Below are 25414 nucleotides of genomic sequence, written 5' to 3' on the forward strand. Positions count from 1 at the left end.
CCTGCGGACACCAGAGGAGCTGAGCCAAGGCACGCCTGCCAGCTGCCCTCTAATTGAATTAACAGCACCGACATCAGAGTGAGGTGCTCTGCTCTCACTGTGCCCCTTTTTGGGGCCGCCCCTCGCCCTGTGCCGCTGTGCTGGGAGGCAGGAGAGCTGGAGGCCGCAGCGCTGGGAATGAGCTCAGCGCTAACAGCAGCCAACTGCTACATCGACGGCAGCCTGGACAATGTTAGCAAAGTGCTGCGGTGATTTCACCCTTTTCCTAAGATTTATGGGCTTGAGCCGATAGCCAGGAATTGTCTGCACCCTTACAGTGCAGATGAAGCCTGTGGCCAGGGAGCTTCCATTCCTCACATGTGTTGGGGCCAGTATCACAGCATTGCGGGGCTCTTTGCCTCCCCAAATTTCTGGATGCCACCTTGCAACCCAAGCAGCAGCCCCGGTGCATTGGTCCCTAAGCCCTGCAGGGGCTTTGTTGTTCTTCTGGCACCAACCCCTGGGTACCACCAACCCCTGGGTGCCACCATCCCCCTGTGCGTGGGGACCAGGGACTGATGACCCAGGTGTCCCCAGGACACCTCCTGGCCCACATGCGTTGGGATGAAGGCAGTGCTGGAGGGCTTTCTGCAAGGGTTATCTGTACGTGAGAAAAAAAGAGCAAATTGCCAACAGCCACCCACTTTTCCAGTCCTACTGCAACCCTGAGGGCGGTGGAGCAGCATGGCTCCAAAGGCTATGGAGATGCTCCAGATGAGGTTGTTGGGGTCCTTGCTCCCTGAAGAAAGACATTCTCTAAGTGCCCATAATGAGAGTGGAAAAATCCTAAGCAGTTGAGCTCTCATCATTCTTTCCCTTTGTAGCTAATCAGCTCCTCAATGGTGAGCCTGCAACGATTGTTAGATTAATTTCTTTCCTTGCTGTGAGTTAATTGTCTCCATTTGTACTGCTCAGAGTTCGTGCTGGGGATGTGTTTTTGCTTGGCTATATTTAGTTTGATTTCCACCATGATATCAAAATAGAGAAATTTGGGCTGGCTCTTGTGCTTGGTGGCATTGAAACCCCACAGGTGATTTGCCACATGGGAGCTGCTCCAAGGGGCCCAGCACTGTTTGCATGAGTTTTGCCATATTTTCCATAGTACTTGGGCTGCTGCTCCAGGAGTATATCCCAGGCTGAGCAATCCCTCGGGAGATGGTTTGAGAGGAAAGAAGGAACTCTGTGGCCAAGGAATGAAAACAAACATCCGGAGGCTGTGAGGCTGTGGAGACAGAAGAAGCTAAAAAGTGATTTAATGGAGTGTGTGTGTATGGGTGCAGTGTGCGAGGGGCTCTCTTCCAGGCTCTTCTGCTTATGGAAGTCTGTCTGTCCATCCCTTTGGCCTACCAAGGGTAGCAGGAACAACAGCAGACGCAGGTCAAAGTTTAACTTGGGTTTATTCATATGTGGGGGAGGTAACTGTGTTGGGGGATGGGGTTAAAAAAGGCAGGGGTGAGTGCTTCCACCTAAAGACATGGTGGAATGAAAGCAAACAAAGCAGACACCAACCATCGGCTGAAAACAAGAGATTTGCTCTTAGCTGGGGTGAGGATGTTGTGCTAAATCCCTGCCCGTGCTCACAGAGTGGTTTGGGCTCCATGCAAACCAGTGGGCTTCATTTTCCCATCAGCTCAAACTTAATTAGAAAAAAAATAAGAGCCGTATGATAATTCTGAGTCCAGGCAAAACAATGTCTGCTGTACTCAAATAATTTCCTACAGCATTAATTTTTAATTCTTACATCAGGCCATGTGAGCAAACATAAATAGGATGTTATACTTTCTGTAATCCATCGGACTTGTGTTTGTTGTTTCCTATACGAACAATTGCTGCCTCCTACTACATCGGGGAGAGCTAATAATAAATATTAGGACACAAATTACAAGTTAAATGCAATACAGATAAGTGCTAAATTAAAAGGGCAGCCCCTGGTGAAGGCTGGAACAGCTCCTTCCATTTGGCTGCTGTCCCGCTGGGGCTGTGCAGCGAGTGTTAACAGAGGGCAATGCAGAAACGGAATTTGAGCCGTCTGTGGCAATGCGGGTACAGAAGAGGGTTAATGAGGGGAGTGACCCCAGCTTGGTTGCCTTTCTCCCTCTCTGCCTCCTCCATGCTGGGTTCAGTCGCCGGGGCCGTGCTGGGCGCTGTGCAGCAGTGCAGCGATGTCCTCGTGGGCGCTCCTCTGGGCAATGGCCAGCGCTGTGTCTCCGTCCTGCAGGAGGGACAGGTGGTATTGATGTGAGCGGCACACAGCCTAGCCACGTTCACTGGGCCCAAAGCAGGCAGCCTGGCCTCAATCAGCTCAGCCGAACCATGGCACGTGTGTGTAGCCGGCACCACGCTGTGCAGGGCCCGAGCGCACCTCACCTGGTTTGTCAGTTCCAGCTGGCAGCCAGGCTGGGCCAGCAGCAGCCTGACCATGTTGGTGCTGCCCTGCCGGCAGGCCACCATCAGCGCTGTGCTGCCCTGCTCGTCCTGCAGGTTGATGTCGGCCTGGCAAGCCAGCAGGGCCTGCACCATGGCCTCCCGTTCGTGGCTCACCCCCAGCATCAGGGCCGTCTGCCCTCCCTGCAGAACACGCAGCTCAGGTCAGTCCTTTACAGCGTATCGCCCTCCTGGGCTCTTCAGCGCTAACAGCTGGCTGGTTGGATGAGGGCATTGCTATCTCAGGGACAGATGTGTGAATCTACAGCAAAATGGCTGCCCCAACCTCCCCTCCCTGGGCTGCAGATTTGAACTATTTAGCTCAGAAAAAGGATTTTGCAAAACATTCAACCTTCTTCACTTTCCTTAGCTTTCACCCGGCTCTCACCTGGTGCTGCAGGGAGCTGTGGGCTGGGCACTCTGCAGTTGTGCTGGGGTTGCTCTTGTCATTTTTGGGAAACAACAGCTCTCACCCACTGCCTGGTTCGTTCAGCACGAGGCACTGGAATTACATCCCCTGAGATATTCCCGGAGACATGAGGGGAGGTTACTCCCTCATTCTCACAGCCACAGTCTGAACTGGTGCTGCACTCGCTCTGATTTCACCAAACCCTCAATGAAGATCCCATCTCCTCTTCCAGCCCAGATAGCTGTGGGACTAACAGGAATTTGGCCATTGCGGTTGCACACAGATGGACCACAGGTTGGCCAGATTGGGTTTGGGAATGTTTTTGCCAAACATACATCCCCAAAGGCAGGCTGCCCTTCACCCAACACACCTGAGCGGCTCGCACATTGACGTCCCCCTCCTTCAGCAGCCTCATCACCACAGCCATGTCTTCATCTGTCTCAGCAGCCGCCAGCGGGGTGAGCATCACAGCCGTGTAGCCCGCCTGGTTCGGCAGGTCCAGGCGGCAGAGCCCTGGCAGAGGATGCAGGGGGACAAGCAGGATTCAGGCCAGCAAGGAGGGAAGCCAAGGGAAGGAGAACAAAGAGGTGCGGGGGAAAGGGGAAGGTGGCTGTGGCTGAAAGGCCAGCAGTGCTGCCTGGCTGAGGGGAAGGATCTGACTGAGCAATGAGGAAACTCAGCAGGAGGTCCCACAGTGACACAGGACCGAGCCTTATCTGCATTAAATATCTGTTCATTAATGGCCTTGTGAGCACGGCATTGAATGAGCTTTGGTGCTATATGTTGCTTCATTATAATTCTTGAGGTCAACTCAATTAACTTTGATGACCATAATCAAATTATATCTCCGTAAAAGATAAGGTTTGACATATGCCCTGGGCAGCCCCCAGGCCTCAAGCTGTTTGTTTTACCTCCTAAAGCGAGGGAGCAGTGGAAAGGTGAAGATCACCCCATGGTGGAGCACACCACCGAGTATCTCTACAGTTAATCGCTGAAGACACGGACACATTTCACAGCAAAAAGCACTTTTTACTCTAGGAGTTCTTCCTCGTGCTGTTCTCAAGTGCTCTATTTGGTTTAATTTCAGCTTGAAGGGCCAGTTTCCAGCTACAAGGATCCCACTGGCAAACGCTCTTCAGAAGCACGCTGCTCCCGTGATCCGGGGCAGGGCAGGCTCCTGGGGCTGCCTGCAAGCAGCAGCAACAATGGCTGCATAGATGTGTATGATAATATGCCATTTTCCTAACATTTAGCAGATTGTCTTGCCCATGAAAAGAGGCCAAAGTGTTCCTATTCTTTCTGAAAGTGCGTGCATTTTTCCCCTCAGTACAATCTCAGCTGAAAGTCCCTTTCTTTGCCGCGTGAGCTGAAAGTTCAATAGTTTAAAATGCAATTTTCCTGTGGTGCTGTGGGGTTTGTTATGCTACCAGGGGTCTGAGCCTCCTGTGCCAAGCCACAGCGTGCCACTGGCTGCTACAAGAAGCTGTGGGAGCCACTGGCTGGGCTGAACAGCACGTGCTCCATCCCAGGGGAACCCCTCATCCACAGTTACCCTGAGCCATTCCCAAGGCTCTGAACACTAATGAGCCTTAATGCCCTCGATGAGCCTCAGCTGAGACCCTCATGCACGCTATGGGCCTGCAGCTGACCTACGTGGGAGGGTGCTGGTCTCCAGCTGAGCTGTGTCTCCTCAATAGACCTTGGCTCCACACCAGTCTACTGGATGTCAACTACACGACTGCATGTTGGTCGTAGCTGGTTCCCAATCCTGTCTCTGTCCCACCTTGCTTTGCTCCCAACTAGACTTCCTGGGAGGGCCTTGGCTCTCATTCACCAATTGCTATATCTGGGACCATTGATGGACCCCATGGCCTGGCTTTGCCCACCATGGCCCCACCAGGAGAGCAGCTCAAAACAACTTCCACACCCGTACCCAACAAAGCCATTGCTCAGCAGAGAGCTGCTGCTCCTACCTGTGTCCAGCAGGAGCTTTGCAATCGTGAAATTGGAGTGAGAAACGCAGTAGTGAAGAGCCGTGTTGCCGTTCCTGTCGGCCATGTTGACCACTGCCTCCAGCAGCTGCGGCTGGATGGTGCCCAGTGCCTGCAGATAGGCCGTGACCAGCTCAGGGCTGGAGGACTTGCGACTCGACACGCGGAACCACTCCTGGCAGACGGTGCTGAGGACGTGCCGCTGTGAACACCAACATCAGTGTTACCCCTGGGCTGTGCGTGAGCCTGGCACCCTGCCTACCCTCCTACTGCATGCTGCATCCTCAGTGAGTACCTATCCCTGAGCCAACCTAGCTCTCAAAGGAATTCCTCTCACCCAAATAAAAGCAATGATACACGTACAAACTGCTCTCCCATCTCAAATCCACAGTAACCACCGGCCCTGCCATTGCTATCCTCCAGCAGCCTCTGGAGCAGCCAGGCTGCACTTGGTACCTTCCCCCATATAGCATGGACTGTGCTCTTCTTCTCCCCCTGATGTAGCAAAGCACCTCAGGGGAGCATCACCCTAAAAAAAATGCCAAACACCACTAAAGCTCAAAGCAGCCACTAGAGCTGATTAGTCACTTGGAGTCTCTCTGCAACTATATTTGCACTGCCATTTCTCAGAGGGGATGAGCACCTTTGCTTGATGTTCAGATGGAGAAAAATAGGAGAGAAAATGGTACACAGCATGGATTTGGAAGAGCAGTGCTAAGGTCCCTTTCCAGGAGAGCAGAGGTGGTGTCATCCTGCAAACCTGCTGCTGCCCCAGCGCCTCGTCCTGCACGCTGGCATCCTCCAGCCAGTATTCAGCTTGTGGTTTTGTGACTGCTGTTCTAACTCGAGGGGGAAAGGAATTTCCGGTGGTAATTTGAATGAGTAAGCAGAAAAAGCTTTCATCTCCTTTTTCCATCTTGTCCCATCTCCTTACCCAGCTGGCCATGGAATGACAGGGCACAGCCTGCAGTGCAACATTACGACAATCAAAGGTAACAGAGAGTGGGAACTGCAGTTGGAATTTGATTGAAAAATATCTGTACCAGATGCTGGTCACTGGTGGTCCTTATTTCAGAGAGGTGCTGGCTGAGCAGCTGGCAGGCAGCGAGGAAATCTTCAGAGGGTTTGCATCTAAAGGGAAAATACTTTGTTAAGTCTATCATGAAGCAGAACTTGTAAGTGGCACTGAAGAAGGAGGGATAACGTGCAGCTTAGGTCAGAATACTTTGAATGCTTGTTTAAACGCTTAACTTTATGGATACAAGTTGTCCCACTGACTTGAAACAGATTTTAGGTACACAGCCAAGCACCTTTCTAAGTTTTTAAGTCTAGAGACCCCAATCTGTAGGAACTTCATCTTTTACAAGAATCCCAAAGCTGGAAAAAGAATTTTTATCCCTGAATCTGCAAGGAACTTGACTTAAAAAGTTTACTTGAGGAGAAAGAAATGAGCTAATTCTCACCAAACATGACTCACTCTGCCTTTTCCACGATCAACTGTGGGGCCTGAATCAATCCCCACTAGATTGTGAAGTAACTCCAAAAATATTTAGCTCTTTAAAGTCTTTTCCAGTGCCTATGGAAGCCAACGACTGCCTTTCCTCTGAGCACACAAAGCGCTGTCCCCAGCCCCTTGGGGGTGACCAAACACAGCGCCGTATGACCTGTGGGTTCAGAAACGTTATGGGAAACACAACTGCTACTTGGTTTCTGGTTACCTGTCGGCCTTGTGCTGAGTGCAAGGTGCTGCTTCTGCCCCAGGTTCCTGCAGGTCATCGTCTTTTTGTGTCTCCTGCAAGGAGGTCCCAAATGAAGCTCCCTCGCTTCCGCCTCCATCTTGCTCTTTTGTGGGCTCCAGACCACCAGCTCCTCTCTCTGTGTCACTCTCCACGTCCCCATCTGACGGGCTGTCTTCACAACTTGTGTCTTCACTTGAAGTTGTTTCATAGCTATTTGGGGATACCACATGTTATTCACTCCTTCCCCACCTACAAACGCAAGGCTTGACCAAGACTCATTGAAGACACCTGCTGACTCCAATGGGCCTTGAATGAAGCCCGGAGCGATATGCGAGTTACAAAGGTAGAGCCACAGCCAGACCTAGGGTTAGTCTTTTTTGGCTTCCTAAACCAGCAGGTGCATGATAGAAGCAATCAGTTAGCAGCAGGCAAGGTTACTTCAGGGACTATGTGGACTCTGGCAAGGTAAGACGGGCAGTATGCCAACAAAAGCATGCGTGCAGCTCCAATGGACTTGAGTCCACCATTCAAGCAGCCCTGATAGAGAGACCTCTTGTGGTTGTCTGAAAGCATTCATATCAAAGTATCTTCTGTGAGAATACATTCAGCTGTGACGAACCCAAAACAATTCTGACATTAGCCAGGACTCCTCTGCTTGCTACACACTGTGCCATTTCAGTGGCTGTTAGGAGAAGTGCTACTCAACAGGAGCAAGTAAAGCCATGAGCAGTAGCCACAGAGCTGGAAACTGGGTGGAGAAGCATAGATGAGCAGAAACCGGCATTCAAACTTGCATACTGAGCTTCACGCAGGGAAAGCAAAATGCCTTCTGCCTTTCCAATACCAAGTATTCCTTGGTAGGACAGGGGCACATGCTGCTCTTAGAAACACATGTAAAGCACATGTTGCTGCAGCCAGTTAGCTAAAACGCCAAACTAAATTAGCTACTAGATACACAGGGAATGGTTATCAGAGCACAACTGACATAGGGGTCTCCTTCCCACCACATTAAGTCCTCATTTACAGAAATGGCCTTTTCTCTGTTCCTGGCCCAACTTTTGTTGGCTGTTGCAGAGGCAACTTAGTGGCAGTGCACCCACCCAGCCATAGCTGGCCTCCTCCAAACCCCACAAAGTTAGTGGGAAGCCTCCCACAGACTCAGCTGGGCTCTGGAGGAAGCCCCAGGAGTTTGGTGTGCACAGAGTATCAGTCCCCAGGGATGTCCCTCACTGCCCTGAAAGCACCATCATCCTGGGCCTGTCGGCAGGGTTACTACAGGTTATCAGTGCTGGGTTAAAGAAGGGAGGAAAGAGGCTCCATTTCAAATGGCCTTTTAATCAAAAGGTTTCAAGAGGAAAAGAGGAGAAAAAGAATTTCTTCAGCAATACAGAGGGCATTACACATTAAAGGCAGTTTTATCTTCGTAACGGATGCTTACCCACCATTTACCCCAACAAACTGAAGATTCTTTTTGGTCCCATTGCCTCCTGCATGGGAGCCATAACCTTTCTTTTTCATGATAGATTTAAGACTTGTGGTTGGTGAGGTTTCTAGCAAAATACAAAATAATAGATTAATTAAGCAGATGTGCCATAGTTATCAGTGATCATTCCCAACTTGCAGCAACAAGCTAGAAATCATAACTGTAAGCATCTTTTTACTTCATCTTAAAGGATTCTTTATGCCTTGCAAAAATGCGGATGCACCCAGCCACAGTCTGAACCTGCCGTGCCATCTTTACCATACAGGTCTCAAACATCTTCAAGTGGCTGTGAATACAAAATATACAGCTGGGAATTACATATGTGCTCTGTGAATATAAGCAGGCCTTACTCTCGTAATAATGTTATAATGTTTTATCTTTTTTTTTTCAGTACTAATATTACAACCTCTCCTATAATACTACACAGATAAATCTTTCCATCAGCGTTTGAATAGCCTCTCTATTATTGCATGTAAGGGGTCACTTATCTATTTGCAAAGTCCTTCTGACAGTGAACAGGGATTTGGTTTTAGATTCTACTATCAGATACGGAGGTTGGTGGCCCTGCATGCAGTAGGAAGGTTGGAGCTTGATGATCCTTTAGGTCCCTTCCAACCCAAGCCATTCTATGATTCAATGATTCTCAGCACCATATAATTATTCTAGCTGAACAGCTGTGTGACTCGGGACAGGTCTGTTCCCAACCTGGCTGCTCGGTCAGCTTGAATTGGTTTTGGTTCTGCTGAACTTCATGCTAATTTACCCCAGACGAACATCTGATCCCCATATTCTTTCAAATTAAGACATCCAATTGAGAGGAATAGCAAGCGAGGTTATTTGGTGGAATAGCCACAAGTATGGCCAGTTGTGGATATGATCTTGTGTATAACTGAGTCACAGCTTTATCAGCTCTTACACGAGTTTTATTTTATTTTAAGATTGTATAGCTTATGATGTGTAGAGATCTGCCTTTCTCAAAGACACATTCTGAGGAGGGGCCATTCCCAATCTCTCTGATACTAGCACCCCACTGAGCTCCACCACATTGCACCTGTCCAATACTCCATCAGATGGCAAGAGATTCGGCGGGACATGTTGAAACCTATGCCAATGTTATTTACCCAGCTGCTGATAGTGCGTGTTTGAATTCTCCTTATCTGCTGGCCTCTGCGAAGAGTAGGCAGACAGCAACGAATTTAAGGAATTAACTAATTGGTTCTGGATGGAGCTGAGCTTAGAGGCCGGCTGTTTGATAGCGCTCGCCAGCTCAGGGTAGCCATGCTCCAAACACATCCACTGCTCCTGCAGCAGCTCCTGGATTTTCTTTACGTATTGGCCTATGGGATCAACAGCAGGAAAATCTTTGGGGTCAGGGAGAGCTTCCTCTCCCATCCCATCTTCAGTTTTGTCTTCGCCAACGCCTGCCTCGTTTTTGCCTGCACTTGAGCCAGTTCTTTTTGTTCGATAACTTTCCGCAGCCACCGCATGAGCAGCGAGACTCTGGGTGTCACAGCTATTCCTTTGGTTTTGGTTGTCATCACTGAGCTGCTCGTTGATCTTCAGCTCGGTGAAGCCTGGGGCATGAAGGCCAGGCTCCAGGCCAGCTGCAGTCTCTGGGAGCTTGGCAAAGTGTCCGTCTCCACCACCACTGGTGCCAGCATCAGCCCATCCCTGAGCACTGCGCTCCGCTGCCAGCAAGTTTCCATTGTCCGCTCTGCGGATGCCACATCCTATGGATTTAGTGGAAAGTGGGATATTTACATTGATGCCCTTATCGTGGACTTGCTTGGAGCCATTCACATACGAGAGTTCAGTGTTCACTGCTGCGTTGCTGTACTGCAGCATGCTGCCACGCCGCATGGAAGACACCGCGTCCTCTCGCGTGTTCTCCCGGCACAGCTGCTCCTCCAGCTGGGCTTTGGAGCTGGCCAGTAACTGAATGCTCTTCTCCTTTTCCTTTATTTTATGATCCTGCTGCTTCAGCACTGCTCTGATCTGCTCCAGCTCTTCTCTCTTCCTGTCCAGCTGCTCCTCCAGCACAGCAATGTGCCGCTTCAATGCGGCGATCCCACCGGACTCTCCTGCATCTCCTCCTCGCTCCTCCTTCTCTTGGGCACGGGCACACCTGTCCTCACCTTCCTTCAGCACATTCACAGCAATTTCACTTACGCTTCCCCCTGCTTTCCCAAGGTTTGTGCTTTCATCTGCAAGCTGGAGGGTACCTGATGAGGCTGAGACCAGGGTGCTACCATTGGTGGCATCGCTGGCATCACCCTCCTCGCCCCGGCTCTCCACCACCACCTGTAGCTGAACGGCAGAGTGCTGGCCCTGCCGCAGGGGCTGTGCCCTCTCCTTGGGGACGTCCCGCACAAGGCTACCTTTCCCTGGTTGCAAGGCCAACTCTGCCCCAGGACTCAACATGGGAGATGGCAGCGAGGCGATGCCGTCGGGTGAACGTGGCATGGGACGGAACGTGCTTTCCGGGCAGCTCCCATTGTCACTGGGCCGGAGGGGACATGGCACACAGCCATCGCCGGCCGGGGCCTGGCCAGGTGGCAGCGCTGCTGGCAGGCTGGATGCCCGCAGCAGCTGCGGCCGCCCCCTCAGCTCATCCTCACAGTGCAGCAGCTCGGCATGCCGTCGCGTCTCGGCCAGGAGAGCCTTCCTGCGGTAACTGGGCTCCTCGCCGGGCAGCGGGGCCCGTGATATCTCCTCTGCCCCCAGGGACGCCTTGCGCTGTGCACGGTACGTGGCAGCTGGCCAGCCAGGCCCAGCAGAGGCTGCGTAGCCGTGGGAGCCGTTCTCGGGCAGGCTGAAGTTTCGGGGCAGAGTGCTGAATTTGGGCTGCTTGGCTTTGCGGTGGATGTGGACCCTCCTGATGGTGTTCCCTTTCTCAATGTCGTCCACGTACTTGAGGAAGTCCAGGTCCAGGTGGAAGCCGTACGGTGTTTCCAAGGAGTAGGGGAGGCTGCGGGGCTGCTCCCCATCCCCATTGGGCAGGGGTGGCTGGCCAGCTGCTGGAACAACCACAGGGAAAGGAAAAAAGATAGAATGTTGGTAGATCAAAAGCAAACAGAAAAATGAAATGGAGGTTTAGAGCAGGAGGGAAACGTTACCACTTCCTTCATCCGGCCCATTCATTTCCGACCTCAACCCATCCTTGGCCACAGCTCTAGGGGCAAACCCTAGGCACAGCAGCCTAATGACCTGCTAATTTAATGAAGACTGGCTCCTTGGCCCAAGGGCCACCACAAGACCAAGGGGCTGTGCTTCCTCATCGTAATGCTCATGGAGATGCTGCACCTCCAAGTTCAGACCTGATTCTCCAGAGGTGAATTGCGGAAGCGCTGCACTGAGGAAGCCCAAAATTGCCTGAGATCATGGGAATGATCAAGGGAAAACACCCTGCTGGGAAGGCAGGTGTGAAGGCAGAGCCAGGAGCAGAGCAGGAGCAGGTCTGCCAGTGATGGGAGGGTAAATCTGTGCAGGGCTCCAAGAACTGCATGCAGGCTTTGCTGTGGTTTAGGTAATGCACAAATGATGCAATTTGGTCTCCTTGTTGTAGAAGAACGTATCTACAGAAAATGGTTAATTTACTGTTTTTTCTGGTAAGGAAATGACTTCAGGGCTTATATGGTTTTCTTTTTTTTTCAAGAAATAAATGAGCAAAGAACCATCCATACCATCTGTCTTCTCCATGGTGTGCTCTGCTCAGGCTGTCAGTGTCCCATCCTCTGACACACTGGGGCAGATAAGCCAGATCACTCTTGGAAAAAAAGAAACAAATACCTTTAATTTAAAAATACCCCATGATCTGAACCAAGTCCACCTGAAAGGCTCCCACACCTCCACAGGACCCCTCGCTTCCCACATTCTACAGCCTGGCTGGGCTGCTCAGTGCTTCTAGGCATGCTGGAATCAGTGGCTCCTTCGCCAGCAGGAACAGCCAGCTCCCAGGTAGCTCGTTCTCATGGAACATCTCAGCACTACAGCTGGGTTTGGCTGCAAAAGTGGGGTTTTCTGTTAAGATTTTCCTTCAAGTTTCTGATGTGGTTCCTGGCCACATCTCACAGCAGCTCAAAGTCTTAGCCTCCAAGCTGATCCCTGAGCTACAACAGGTTTTCAAGGCAGGCACACGCAGCACGGTCTGTACCAGGCCTGCCCAGCTGCTGGGAAGGACACTGGGACTCTTCTTTTCAGAACCCTGCTCACATTCACCTAACTGATCAAACTGTCAGGGTCTGACTTCATTTGCTGCTTTTAATATTTTGCCTTCATAAGAGCTTTAGCATTTGGCTGAACTTCCAGAGTTCCCCTTCCAGGGCTGCAGCCCACCTTTGCCCCTCGCTTCTCCCAACGCCATTCTTATCTAACACTGGTCGTGCTGCTCTCCGTTTTCAGTTCTGCAGCATCCCCAGCAGAACTGTCCCAGAGACCACTTGCTCGTTCTCAGGCTCAGAAGAAGCTCTGCTCTCTGCTTTTCTCTGCTCTGCATCTTCTAAATTCTCTTTCTTATTTTTGCTTTTTGTATCTCCACTTTCTTCATACGGACATGGCAAGATAAATGGATCCACAGTACAGATAAGGATATATGGAATAGAGAGGTGCTGCTGCTGTTCCCTTCTAGAAGCGCAACATTTTTAAATGACATATTAACTACAACAAAGACCAGAGGGAAAACGCAGTCACATCCTGCTGTATTGTTACCAAGGGATGAATGCTTTGAGGGATGAAAACCTTTTGAAGAAACAATTAGTTTCTTTATTAGGGCAAACAAGTTCATTGCCAGTTTATAGCCGGCTTGTAGGGCCACCACTGCAGAGAACATCAGTGCTCCCAACACCTCTGGGCTGGCACCTCCTCCAGCTCAGCCTGCTGCAGTACTTCGGCCAAATTAACCACACTTTCACTATAGAAGGCAATTCTGTTTCCTTCTGCCAACAAACAGCATGTGCCAAAATGAACACTAACCTCTCCCTCAAATGTTTTTTTTTTTTTTATTTTCCAATTACAGCCAATTATAGAGCAATTATGAATCCCAGCTACAATCCGACCAGTTACATTTCACTCTTCTAAGTCATTTATTTGAAGGGAGGGAAAAAAGAAAGCCAGGCAATAGGATGTTTTTAAATATCTAGATAATTACACTTAATTGGTTCGTTCATGAGCTGGCTGGGTCCCAACTCTGCAGTCCAAACTGATGCTGTCACTTTTCCCTTTCAACCAACCTACTCCAGAATTGCCTCGTGCACAGCAGTGTCCTCAAGCATGGTGATGTCCTCACGCACAGCAATGCTTCATGCACAGCCTGCCCTCACCTCCCAGCCCTGAGAACCCCTGCTCAAGGCTTGAGGGAGGACAGCACTTTCTGGTAAGTCTCTGTCCTGAAGGCCCCACTGTGCTGAGCTGGGCTGTGTTTTGTATGTCCTGCCCCTTCCCATGTTGCATAACCCAAAGGACACCAGCATTAACACACGCTGCAGTGCTGAATTTTAGCTTTTAGGGGAGGATCAGTGCAGGTCTGAGCAGCATTTCTGTTCTCAAGTCAGCCATAGATATATATACAGAAAGGGAAACCGGGGAGGCAAATAAGCAGGAAGGCTGCAGCACAGACCGAGGGCACCTAGTTGCCTGCCCCTCAAAGTGCCCAGTGCTGCCTCATGGCCATGCCTGGTACTGTTTCTTTAACCCTTCCCTCCCTTCCCCTGTTTCTTGCTGCTCCCTCCCTCACTCCCCTCAGCAGCAGAGCCAAGAGCAACAGATTTTCAAAGCAAATAACCGAGATAGAAGACACGGGTTTCTTTCCCTGCAAGCATCTTGCTGGTGACTTTGAATTAACAGCATTTAACCCTGTGACAGCACCCAAGCAGATAACTCACCCCACGGAGCAGCGCAGTAACGCAATCTCATTAGCTACAACACCACATCTTTTTCAGCTCTGTCATTTTCCTCCTGCACTGCAGCAACACGCTGGCACCTCATTGCAGAAGGACAACCAACACCAGGACAGCAGCTGTCCCACTACTTCTCATACCTCCTGCAGAGCCCAGGATGCCTCCCAGCCCCCAGCCTGCTGCTGGGACATTGGTCAGCACCCCAGCGACCTTGCTGGAAAAGCAAACACAAGTTTATGATAAGGAGCACGAAAGAGGGATTCATTTTCCAGCAAACCAAAGCATCGATCTCCTGTGACCTTCCCGAGGACAGCCCGAGCCTGCTGCATGCAACGAGCCACTCTTCACAGCACGTCTCTCTTTCGCACAAAAACACCTAGTGCTGCTCAAGGGCTGTCCCCTCTATCAGAGACATTATTTAAGAGACGGTCAATGATTAACACCACAGTTCCTGTTATACCTGGTGCTGCTTGCCGTGCCCCGGCTGGCTCCCTGCACGTTGCACCTCGCAGGCTGAGCACATCCATCAGCTACTGTGCCTGGCGCCTGGCCGGGACACACCAGCAGCTGCCTCAATTATGAGGCAGCATCCTCATTAGCAGCCGCAGAAGGTCTCCGCATTAAGGATGAATCCTGCTGCAGCCCTGCAGGGCCGGGGCCGGGGACAGGATAGGGACAGCCCAGTGCTGCCAGGCACCCCAGTGACCCCAGCCCAATGATCTTGGCATTCGAGCCTGGCAGCTTCCCTATGCTTGCAATTCACAGCCGCTGGGGCTCTGCAGGGTTGTGCAGAATTGCTGACACCCCCAGGCTTGCAACAGGAAACAACCCTCAGCCTCAGCACTGAACTTTCCAAAACTTGGCACTTCCCAAGGCAAAGTGCCCACACCCTCACACAGCCCACGTTTGGGGATGGGCTTTCAGCAAGGACCCACGGCACGGAGTGGGGCCAGCACTGCTCCTCACCAACAGCACAATCCCAATGATTGTGTCAGTCGGGAAGAAACACATGGAGCCACTTAATGTCTGCAAAACAGAGCCGCAGGCACTCCGTCAGGCTCATTTTGCTTACACGACTGCAACATGGGATTTTAGCAGATGCAGCTTCAAGAAAAGCAGAAGGGTTTTGCCTCTGCAGGAAGCAGGCAGCCTGGAAACGGGCAGAACGGAAGCAGTGCTCCTGTGAGTGCTCCCCAAGGCCGGGGTCACTGCGAACTTGAGCAGCGAGGGATGAGCCCTGCTGTCCTGCAGCATGGCTCTGCTCTCCCCACAGCTCCTGCGGTCAGGGCTCTGAGCAATCCTCAGAGCTTGTTCACTGCTCATTTTAACTCTTTTGGGTCAGATTTTCATATTGTAGCCACTCTTGCACCTTGCATCTTTTTTGAGCAAATTCGTTGGGGTTTGTTGATTGTTCTCTATAAGGAGCAGCATGATGTAAAACTCGATACATTTCTGTATGGCACTGATTTTAAAGTGAGCCTCAAGGAATTCTTTCTTTCTTCCCATAGGAAAGACCTCGCAGGAAGCTTTTACTTGGAGTATTTCCTTATTGAGTTACACGCATCAGACCTACAGCCCGGGCCAGATGGAATCCCCATGGGACTGAAGGTCTTCGGTTCTGCATTCCGGTGGAGTCAATGAATGAATGGAGTCGAAACACATCAACTGGGCTGGTGCTTCATGGAATCACAGAATCATCGGGGTTGGAAAAGCCCTCTAAGCTCTCCCCAAGCCCAACCCCAGTCCACTCCGACCATGCCCACTGCCCATGTCCCCCAGTGTCACATCCGCACAGCTCTGAAACACCACGAGGGATGGTGACTCAGTCACTTCCCTGTTCAATGCCTGGCCACTCTTGATGGATCTAAGACAGCAAAGGTGCAATGCACGAGCTGGGTGCCCAGACCTGGATCCTCATGGGCTGCATCCCACTGAGCAGGAGGAGGGCACACATTTCCCGCAACTGATGGCCCCGGATGGTCCTGCACACTGGGGACACGGTCAGCTCATACCTTGTGCCATGGAGGACAGAAGTCCTGGCTGAGAGCTGCTTGCTGTCACACAAAGGCTGCCCCCACAGATGATAGGACCCAGATGGTGCCAAGCAGCTCCAAGCCACCGCCTTGTCCTTCCCCATCCCTGCCGGTTCTACCTCACAGAAAGAATCCCATCCCCTCCTCAGTGCTGGTGGGGCTGATGGGCACAAAGCAGCAGAGCAGGAGCCCTGTGCTCGTCCTCAGCATGTGCGGTACCCGAAGGGTTACGGCAGCGTTCCATCCAGCGGCCTGCAGACTTGCACAACGCCCGCGCTCAAACACATGAACACAGCCTCTCGGGAACAGTTGTTGTTGGGCTTTTCAACGTGTTTTCACTGCAAAGGAAGAAAAGCACTGCGCTGCTGGAAGGAGCTTCCTTCCAGGAGGAGGAGAAAAAGAAGTTTGAAAACTTCTCGGTCCTGAGGGTTGGCTGCTGATCCTAGAAACCTGCATGTCCCAAAGCAGCAGTGCTGCAAAGAGTATCACGGCCAGGGTCTGAGCCAGGAGCCTCTCCAGGCACCCCGTCAGACGGCGGATACCGATTTTATTAAAGCTGCTTATTGCTGTTTAATAAATGCAATGAGCTCCCTGCCAGCGTGTCCATTAGGGACAGTTCAGGACGAGACGGGGAGGTATCGGATGTCCCAGCTGTGCCTCTTTTATGGCTCACCGGCACAGGAAAATGCTCACATTCATCCCTTGCATTGATAACCTCTGTTGAGCTGACCTTCAGCTCATTCCAGCTACAGTCCTAAAAAACCTCGGGTGATGCTCATGATTTTATCACATTCCTTGAAACCTGTGATGTTTTCCCTGAAGTCTCCTTTCCCAGAGCCAGGTGATCCAAACATCAATTGAAACCACGAATCCAAAGCGCTCCAATGTCAGAAAGCAGACAGAGGTCAGAAGCGCCTCTCTTCTGGCATTCTAATCACTCTGATTCTATTGCGGAGCCAGGAGTTGGACTCAATGATCCTTTCCAACTCGGGGTATTCTATGATTCTATGATTTACTCTTTTTGCTTCAATGCCTTTGTTTTGGGGGCTTCTGGCCCCATTCAAGCTCTGCTTTCCATCTTCTCACCCTAGGGCAAGCCAAGACCATCCATGTGGTCAAAAAGCTGGTAGCAATTTCAGGACAGCAGGGCTGCCCTCAGCACGGCCTGGGTTTGGGGCACCCTTGGCTTACTTTCCATGGATGAGCCTGAGCTTAGGCACAAGCCAGGCTGGAAAAATCTTTGGTTCCTAACGAAAACCAAAGGGTCCTTTGGGTGTTTTGGAAGCTGGGTGTGGAGGTGACCCACCCAGCCCAGGTTTTGGAAGAGGCATTCCTGCCTCACCCTTCATCAGCCACTTGCTGTGCAGAACTCAGTGCTGGGGTGGGGGAAAGGATGGAGGAGGGTAAAAAGGGGTCTTGTGCAAAAAGTGCCTGCTCAGGGATGAAACCCAGAGTCGGTAGGACTGGAAAAACCCATAGCAACGTACAAAGCTTTCTATGCTCATCAGCCTTGAGGAACAGGGGCCTGGATGTGCCATCTCCCACCCTTCCCAGTGCCACCCTGCTCCCTGCAGGCAGCAGCCAACGAGGGCTCCCCACATTGTCTTACCAACCCCCCACTGCACGCTGCCACTCTCTGAGGCTCACATTCAACAGACGAACAGGCTGAAGTTCCAGATTTAAAACAAACTAATCCAAAGGACTGGAGCCACTCTGTTTCACATTACTGACTCCACCAACCCATTCATTTTGGCAGTATATTATCATAATAACCACAGTAACTCCGTCCGGCTTCGTTTTCATGTGAAACCTCAGATGCGTAGGACTCGCAGCCTCCGGAATCATCAATTCCACCGAGGCCTAAAATAAATATGGGCTAAGAAGGAGCTCTCTGCATCTGGTTTCTCCCCACGGCTTTGTCACAGAGATGGCTGCGTGTGAAAGCTGGAGCTGAACTTTCTCGCTCCCGCACCCCAGCCAGGGTCACCGATTCCCTGGGACTGGACAAAACCCAAATCTTGTGGGACAAAATCTTCATCACACAAGTCCTGTTACATGCTCCAGGGTGGGAGAGTGGGATCCTACGGGATTCATACGGTCTGTACCAGAGAGCCCTGCTTCTCCCCAGCACCAGGATCCATCACTGCTGTTCACAAGTAATTTGGGAATTCTCAGACTGGGAAAGGAGGGGGCCCTTGTAAGCACAGCACCAGGATCCCGTACTTTCATATTCCAGTTTTGGGGTGATTTTGACAAAGCTGACACCTAATCACTCCTCAATCCCCAAAAAAGAAACACTTCTTGAGGCACCATGTCCCATAGCTCACAGTTAAGCCTCCAGAAATGAGATGAATGAGACAACCCCACTCAGGACAGTCCTGGGAAAGGGGACCATTGTGCCCAGGGCAGCCACCTTCCCACCTTGAGCCTACTGCATTGCACTGGAAGTCAATCACCAGCTTTCTGCCATCACCCAATGCCTCCGCCACATACTTGGGACACAGACCTCAGTGCTCTGACCATGCTGTGGCACCACAGCATTCAGTCTGAGCAAGCCGCAAATCATAGAACCATACTGTCATCAAGGTTGGAAGAAACATCCAAGACCATCAAGTCCACCCCCAGCCCACCTCCACCATGCCCACTGACCGTATTCCTCACTGCCACATCCCCACGGCCCAGGAACACCTCCAGGGATGGTAACTCCACCACCTCCCTGCTCAGCCTGTGCCAGTTCATTACGGTGCTTTTGGAGAAAAACATTTCTCCCCATTTCCAATCTGAAGCTCCATCAGTGCCACATGAGGCCATCACTTCTCGTCTTATAGCTGTTACCTGGGAGCAGAGATGGACCCCATCTCGCTACACCCTCCTTTCAGGGATTTGTAGGGAGCGCTCAATTCTGTCTGTATGGGGTACTGCACCTACGGGCCCTACGAGACTCGGGGGGTAAGGGAGAGCGAGCTCGGCAGGGCACTCTGAGCGACGGCGAGGAGAGTTTCTGTGGGAACGGGGAGAGGCCGCCGTTCCGGCTGGGTTGGGGCTCGCAAAACCGCAGCGGGGCGGCTGGGGAGGGCTGTGCCGCCTGCAGCTCCGCTCTCATGCAGTGACGCTCGGGGTCCCGCCTGCTCCCGGAGCCCCCCCCGCCGCTCCCCAGCACCCATCTCGGCCGGACACCCCCAAGGACACTCCCGGAGCATCCCCCAGCGCTCTCTCACGCACCCCCGCAGCATCCCCCAGCACTGAGCCGGCATCCCCCCAGCGCCCCTCGGAGCATCCTCCGGCGCGCCCCTAAAGTCCCCCCCGCTCCCCGCCGCTCCCCGACCACCTCCCCGTTCTCGGCACCCCCGACACCCCTCCCGGCCCTACCTGGCACGGCGGTGCCGCGGCCCCGCTGCCTCCTGCGGCCGGGCCCGGGGAAGCGGCGGGGCCGGGGCTGGGGCGGGCCGGGGCGGGCTGGGGGCGGGCCGGGCACCGCGATCCGCCGGGAGGGGGTCGGGGCAGGGAGCCGGAGGGAGCGGCTGCTGCGGGAGGGGTGAAAGGCACTTCTCTGTTGTTGTTTTTCTTCTTCTTCTTCTTTTCTTATTGCGCTGGGTTCCTTTTTTCTTTCTTTTTTTTTTTTTTCCCTTTTTTCTTTTTTTTTTTTCTTCTTTTCTTTTCTAAACATTTTATTTATACTTTTCTAACCCGGCAACTCATCCCGTTTGCACAGATGCAGATAAAGGGGAACTGTGGGGCTGCAGGATTTGTGCTGCCCAACCCGCTTCCAATCGCACCCACACCTCAGTGGGATAACACGGCACACGCACCTCAAATGCACGCAGAGTTTGGGGTGCTGAGCTTCTTCACACATGATTTCCACGTTCCTCATGTGGCAGCACATGGCTGGGATGGCATTGCCTGTTCAGGGATAGGAGAAAGCAGTAGGATGCGCTGCGGTGAGCGGTCCCCAGCCCTCCGGCTGAGCTGCGATGGGAGCACGGTGCTTTTGCGGCACTCGGGGCACCTACAGGAAGCGCTTTGTGGTTGCTGACATTCAGCTGAACTTGTGCTTTGGTCTGATTTCCCCGGGGCTGAGATTAAAGTACTGAAAAATGAAAGCCGTGGGGGTGGCTGGGGGAAGGAGCAAAGCAATGCACAGCTTCGTGCACTTCTGTGAGCGTGTCCTGCAGAGCAAGCGGGTCGGCAGCACGTACCAAACAAAAGGGTTTTGAGCAAACCAAATACAAACCAGTTCCCTCATTTGATCCCTTGGGTTTTACTTGCTCGATATTTTGAAAACAAAGGACCTATGAAATGTATGCAACCAAAAATGAGAAATGAGAACACATAAAACTCCTGTGATCCCTCTTTACCCAGGGGAACAGCAGCATTTCAAGCGAACAGGGATACATCGGGAGGACACATCCACTCCCCAAATCAGGAGGGTCTGAGTCACGGCTGGGGGCAGGAGGCAGCCCTGGCCCCAGATCCCACCCCAGTTCCACATCCCTTCCTGGCCCCAAACCACATCCCAGTCCCACATCCCATGCTCAGTCCCTCATCCCAAGCCCATCCCACACCACGTCCCCACGCTCCCCTGCCCAGCTCGGGCTTGGCGGGTCCGCTTGTTCTTAGGAGAGGTCATGACTCATTAAGGGCTTTTGGAATGTTTATCTATCAATGCCACAGGCACTTCGAGTTACTTCTGAAGCCAGACAAGGAGCTCAGAGGGTTTCTTCCCACTGCAGAAATTGCTGGGTGAAATTCCACTGCCAGAGGTCGGGTCGGCCCCACTGCCCAAGACCCTGCGGTCACACATTCAAAGGTTAACCTGGGAGGGGAGAAACATCACCGACAAAAATTTGGCTCCCTACAGTCTTTGAAGCCCTGGTCTAGTTCTAGCAATGTGTTTTTTAAGGCCATGACTGGCCCATCCCTGTTGGCTGTAACCCCCATGGGTGGGGAGAGACCAGGGCAGGGGCAGGAGAAGCAGGGAGCAGAGGTGGGGAAGCACTGGGTGAGCTCCAGGCTGCTTAATAGCTTACGGATGCTCACAGCTGTGTTTTTCCATGCGAGCCACTCTAACAGCCACAACCCAAGGTGGTGCGTGCCATGCAGAAACTGCAGAACGTCACCCATCTGAAAGCTGTGCCTGCCAGCTCCCCTTAAACAGGCGGCAGTTTGGATGCTAAAGAAGAGGTTCCTGGGGAAACTGGAGTAATGCCCCCAGAAGACCTTGCCCTCACTTTGCAATGGGTTTTCCAAACTGCAGAGGGACAGGAGCTGGATGAGGCTCCTGCCCCATCTGCCTTCTGCTGGGAGGAAGAGCTTTTCCCCTTCACCTCAGGGGGGTTCAGGTTGGATGGAAGGAGTGGTGATGTGTTCACACAGGCTGCCCAGGGGGTGGGGGAGTCACCAGCACGGGGGGTGTGGAGATGTGGCACTGAGGGACGTGGTCAGTGGGCATGGTGGGGTGGGCTGGGGTTGGACTAGGTGGCCTTGGAGGTCTTTTCCAACCTCAATGATTCTATGACCGTCATCTGTAATGACTTGTGCAGGGGTTGATGCGACTGAATCCTCCTTGAACAGCAGAACAAAATCACCACTGTTCCATAGTATGTTGTGCTCGTGCCAGCATCCATTTCTGTAGTGTCTCTGCAGGCTGCTCCCCCTCCTCTGTGTGCACAAATCTGCCTTTTATGGTCTGCAAATGCAGAAATCATGCCCCGTCCACGCTCACTCGTTTGCTGTTATGGCCTTTCACAGCCACCTCTTGGTTGATGGGGGAGAAGAGGCAACGAGCTCTCATACAAAGCATCGTGGTGCTACAGGGACACCCACAATAACCCAGAGGCTCAGTTTAGGAAGGCATTGTGGACCACGCAAGGCTGAGCATGGTACTTCAGGCACCTGAGCTGTTTCCCTACGAGCGCAGCCCTTGGACACTCCAAGCAAACCCTACGCACCACAGTGTTCAGGGCTCGTCCGGACACCATGCTGGTCTGCAGGTTGGGATGAGAAATGTCTCTGCTCCTCGTGGTGCATGGATCGCTCTCACGATGTTCAAATGCAATACAGGAGCCTGCCTGTCAAATCCATTGGCTGCAACCCCATGGCCTAAAAATTGCTATGTCTTTGCAAGTATAATCCCTATAGAGCATAGCCAGCATTGGTGCAGCTGGAAGTCAGCTACAAAACATCCATTTACAGACCCCAAATCTACTGAGAGAAAAGGAAATTCTTATTTCAGATAAAAATAGATCTTATAAAGTACAATTATCCTTCTTATTTTTATTTTTTTTTTTAAATCTGCTTTTATGGTTCTGCTTTCTGCTCCTGTCCATCACCTCAATCTCTGAATGCTGCTTATGTTAGGCCGTGAGTGCACTTTGTAGAACCATAGCATCAGATAATTGTTTGAGTTGGAGAAGGCCTTTGAAGGCCATCTGGCCCCACTCTCCTGCAACAAACAGGGACACCCACAGCTCCATCAGTGCTCAGTCCCATCCCTGACCTGGGGTGTCCGCAGGGATGAGGCACAACGGCCCCTCTGGGCACTCTGTGCCACTGCTTCACTGCCCTTACTGTAAACAATATTCCCTTATATCCTGACAAAAGTCTTCTATGGGAACCGGTGAGTCACAGCCTGAAGCACTGATGGAGCACCTGGTGAAAGGACCCAGTCGGCCCTGGGAGCACAGGTGAAGGCAATTCAGCTGTGTGACCAGAAGGGGTGGAGCCTGGCTGCACCTCTCTCAGACCTCATTTAAGGGCTGACTGCCACCCTGGAGATCTCTTCTTGGTGAAACTTTCCTCTGTGAACCTAGAATCTTCTGATATGGGTGAGCAATCTTCCTTTTTAGTACCTCTTTCTCATCCTGGTCCTTCTGTCATTGCACCTTTGTTGTAACGCCTTTCCTATTGTATTGATCTGTTCAATTACTGCAAATCTTAGCATCTTAGTAAAGTTCTTGTGCCAGGGTGATTCAGCTTGCTTCCCTCAAGCGTGGTATTTCTGACAGGAACAAAGCACCATGTTCGGTTTGGATATATACTGTCTGGGATGGGCCAGGAACCTGACAAGCATCGCTCATCCTGCTCCAGCTCCCCGTTTCCAGCAAGAAGCACATTGAGTTTGATTTAAAAATAAAGAGAAGATCTGTGTAAGGGAGGGCCTCACCTCTGTAAATGTGGAGGTACCATCCACGTTGAGAAGGCTGATGGAATCAATCCGAGGTGTGTGTGTCTGCAGGGATGTGGCCAGCAGATGGTGCACGGCTGCACAGCGTTGGGATCTTCTGAAGCTTTGGTTTCTGCATTCTGAAATGTTGCAGCTCTGGGAGGTGCTATCCCAACTTACACACAATCAGGGAGAGATTTTCATTTTATTTTAATTACGGTTTGTAATATAGCACCTGGCTTTTCATTTGAATTCCAGCCCACAATGGAAAGCTGCACTTCCTCTGCTACCAGTGAGGCTGTGGAGCCATATGTTACATTAATCTGAGCAGCAAGCTGCACATGGTGAAATAAAATATGCCCAGACAGAAAATAAGATGGGGGGGGAAAAACCCCTAAGCAAGCAGTGAGACTGCTTACGGAACATCATTCTTTCCACAGTGCCAAACTGAACTTCCAGAAAGATGCATGGAAAAAATGTTCTGCCTTGGATCTACCTGCAGAGCCCTCCACACTGCGCAGATTTTCAGTGCACAAAGGCAGATACTGATATGGTTATGATCTAATCTGCTTTATCTCTATGCTGTGGGGGTAATTACTATTTTCTCTGGTATAATAGATGCATGTGTAACTTGAGGAGTTCAGTGATTTCATCCAGCTGCGCTTTGTCCCAGGTTAAGAGAGAGAAATGAGAGTGAAGGCTGTGAGTATCCTGAAACGGATCTCCATCTCAGCAATTACAAACTCTGCAGCACAGAGGAGAGCACTGCTGCAGAGCTCGTTCTGTGCTCATGTGCTGTGGTTCAGGCTGACAGCAGAAGTTTGCCATGTGGAAGCTTGAACAAAGAGGAGCTCACTGCAGGCTTCACCACGGAGTTTACAGGGCTGTGGCAAGCTCTGATTTATTATTTCCTGCTTTTCCTATATCTGTAAGGATGCCTAATCTGAAGGCTTTCCTCCAACATCTGGCCGCACGCTCAGGCCAAACTTTTTGGCCAGGTTTCCCATGGAGGAGGCTGCAGCGGGGGTTCCCCTCCTGCCAGCCCTGCTGGTTGGGGCTGGTGGAGGCATCCCATCACCGAGGTGGGTTGGGAACCTCGGAAAGAACAAAGGATCTTATGGAATGGGAGCAGTCTGCAGGCTCAGAGGGCCCCAGGCTGGTGACTGTGGGAAGCCAGATTTCCTTTCCCAGGCAGCCAAGTGCCTTGGATGATTTGTTTCCATGCTTCAGTCTGGTTGTGAATGGGGGCAGGGTCACCCTAAATATTCATCTGTACCACCCCTACCAAAAAAAAAAACAGTCTGTCTTCAAATTTTATATTCAGTATTTTCATGTTTGTGAATGGTTTCTTACACTTCCTGCCGTAAGGCATTGGACCAAGAGCCATATTCCTATAGACTGAAATCAATTTTGCTGGTACAAGCACTGCAGGGCTGGGGCAGGTTACTGGTGTTCCTGCATTGAGGTCCCCAGGTGACCCCAGGGACTGGGGCAAGGGCTGCTGAAAGAGCACATTGTCTGCTCACAGTTCACCAATGTTCACAAAATTCAGAGTAATTCTGACAGTACAGGAACCGGGCAGATTTATAGGCCTGATACAGCTCCAGGGTTTGCAAGGCTGTAACTCATGTCACTCAGCAACAAGCAGAGGCTGTGGGGCTTTCTCCCTGCAGGGGACAGTGCTCTGTAATGGAGACTTCCTCCAAAGCCCCCAAATCCCATCTCCTGGGAATCCATTCTTTCCAGGCATTCACGTGGTTATTTTTGGCTGAGTCTGTGGAGATTTCTAGTTTCCCACTGCAGTCATTTTTATAACATGTGGCTGCAAAACCTGTAGAATTAGACATAACTTCATGCATTTGAGTGTCTCAGGTCTGCAACCACGGCCTCTCACACCTGCTCCCTCTTTGGGCTGTGTTTGAAACTCTTTTACCGTGAAAGGACCGAGCTGCACAGGCTCTGGACAACAGCCTCTTTATTGAGCTTGCTGAGCTGCCATAAATATTTAATTAGCTGTTGCTCTATTTCTGGAGAGATACAGAAAAGAAAGCCATTTTCTTGCATTTAAACAGATCCATTCCGGCACCATCCTGCTGGAAGGACTTCCCTGCATTAACTCATGACAGCGAGCCAGATAAGGGAGGGTGCAAAGAAATGCATGCCAGGCTGAAGGGCTGGCAAAGAGGTGCGGTGCAGTCTCCTGCAGATCTTGAGGTGGAAAAGTAGTCTTGAGGGTGGAG

At 51.6% G+C, this 25414-nt stretch overlaps 1 protein-coding gene across 3 annotated transcripts; it reads right to left on the reverse strand.

The window, feature by feature from the left end:
• Positions 1-1417: 1417 nt before the first annotated feature.
• On the reverse strand, positions 1418-19442 carry KANK4 (KN motif and ankyrin repeat domains 4). 3 transcript variants are annotated; one of them, XM_042819772.1, is made up of 10 exons: positions 19382-19442; positions 11769-11851; positions 9207-11102; positions 8041-8152; positions 6582-6812; positions 5907-5994; positions 4846-5065; positions 3243-3385; positions 2407-2607; positions 1418-2251 (listed from the first exon to the last, which is right to left on the reverse strand). In XM_042819772.1, the coding sequence occupies exons 2-10, from the start codon at positions 11782-11784 to the stop codon at positions 2159-2161; spliced, it is 3000 nt and encodes a 999-aa protein (XP_042675706.1). In that variant the 5' UTR covers positions 11785-11851; positions 19382-19442; the 3' UTR covers positions 1418-2158. The 3 variants fall into 3 exon arrangements, with proteins under 3 accessions (XP_042675706.1, XP_042675707.1, XP_042675705.1); XM_042819773.1 differs by lacking the exon at positions 19382-19442 and adding an exon at positions 13965-14314 and having other exon boundaries at positions 9207-11099; XM_042819771.1 differs by lacking the exon at positions 19382-19442 and adding an exon at positions 13965-14313.
• Between the last annotated feature and the right edge of the window lie 5972 nt (positions 19443-25414).

Source organism: Centrocercus urophasianus, unplaced genomic scaffold (genome assembly GCF_019232065.1).
Source record: "Centrocercus urophasianus isolate 14NV4802_14NV808 unplaced genomic scaffold, USGS_Curo_1.0 seq_18, whole genome shotgun sequence".
In the NCBI taxonomy this organism is placed as follows: Eukaryota; Metazoa; Chordata; class Aves; order Galliformes; family Phasianidae; genus Centrocercus; species Centrocercus urophasianus.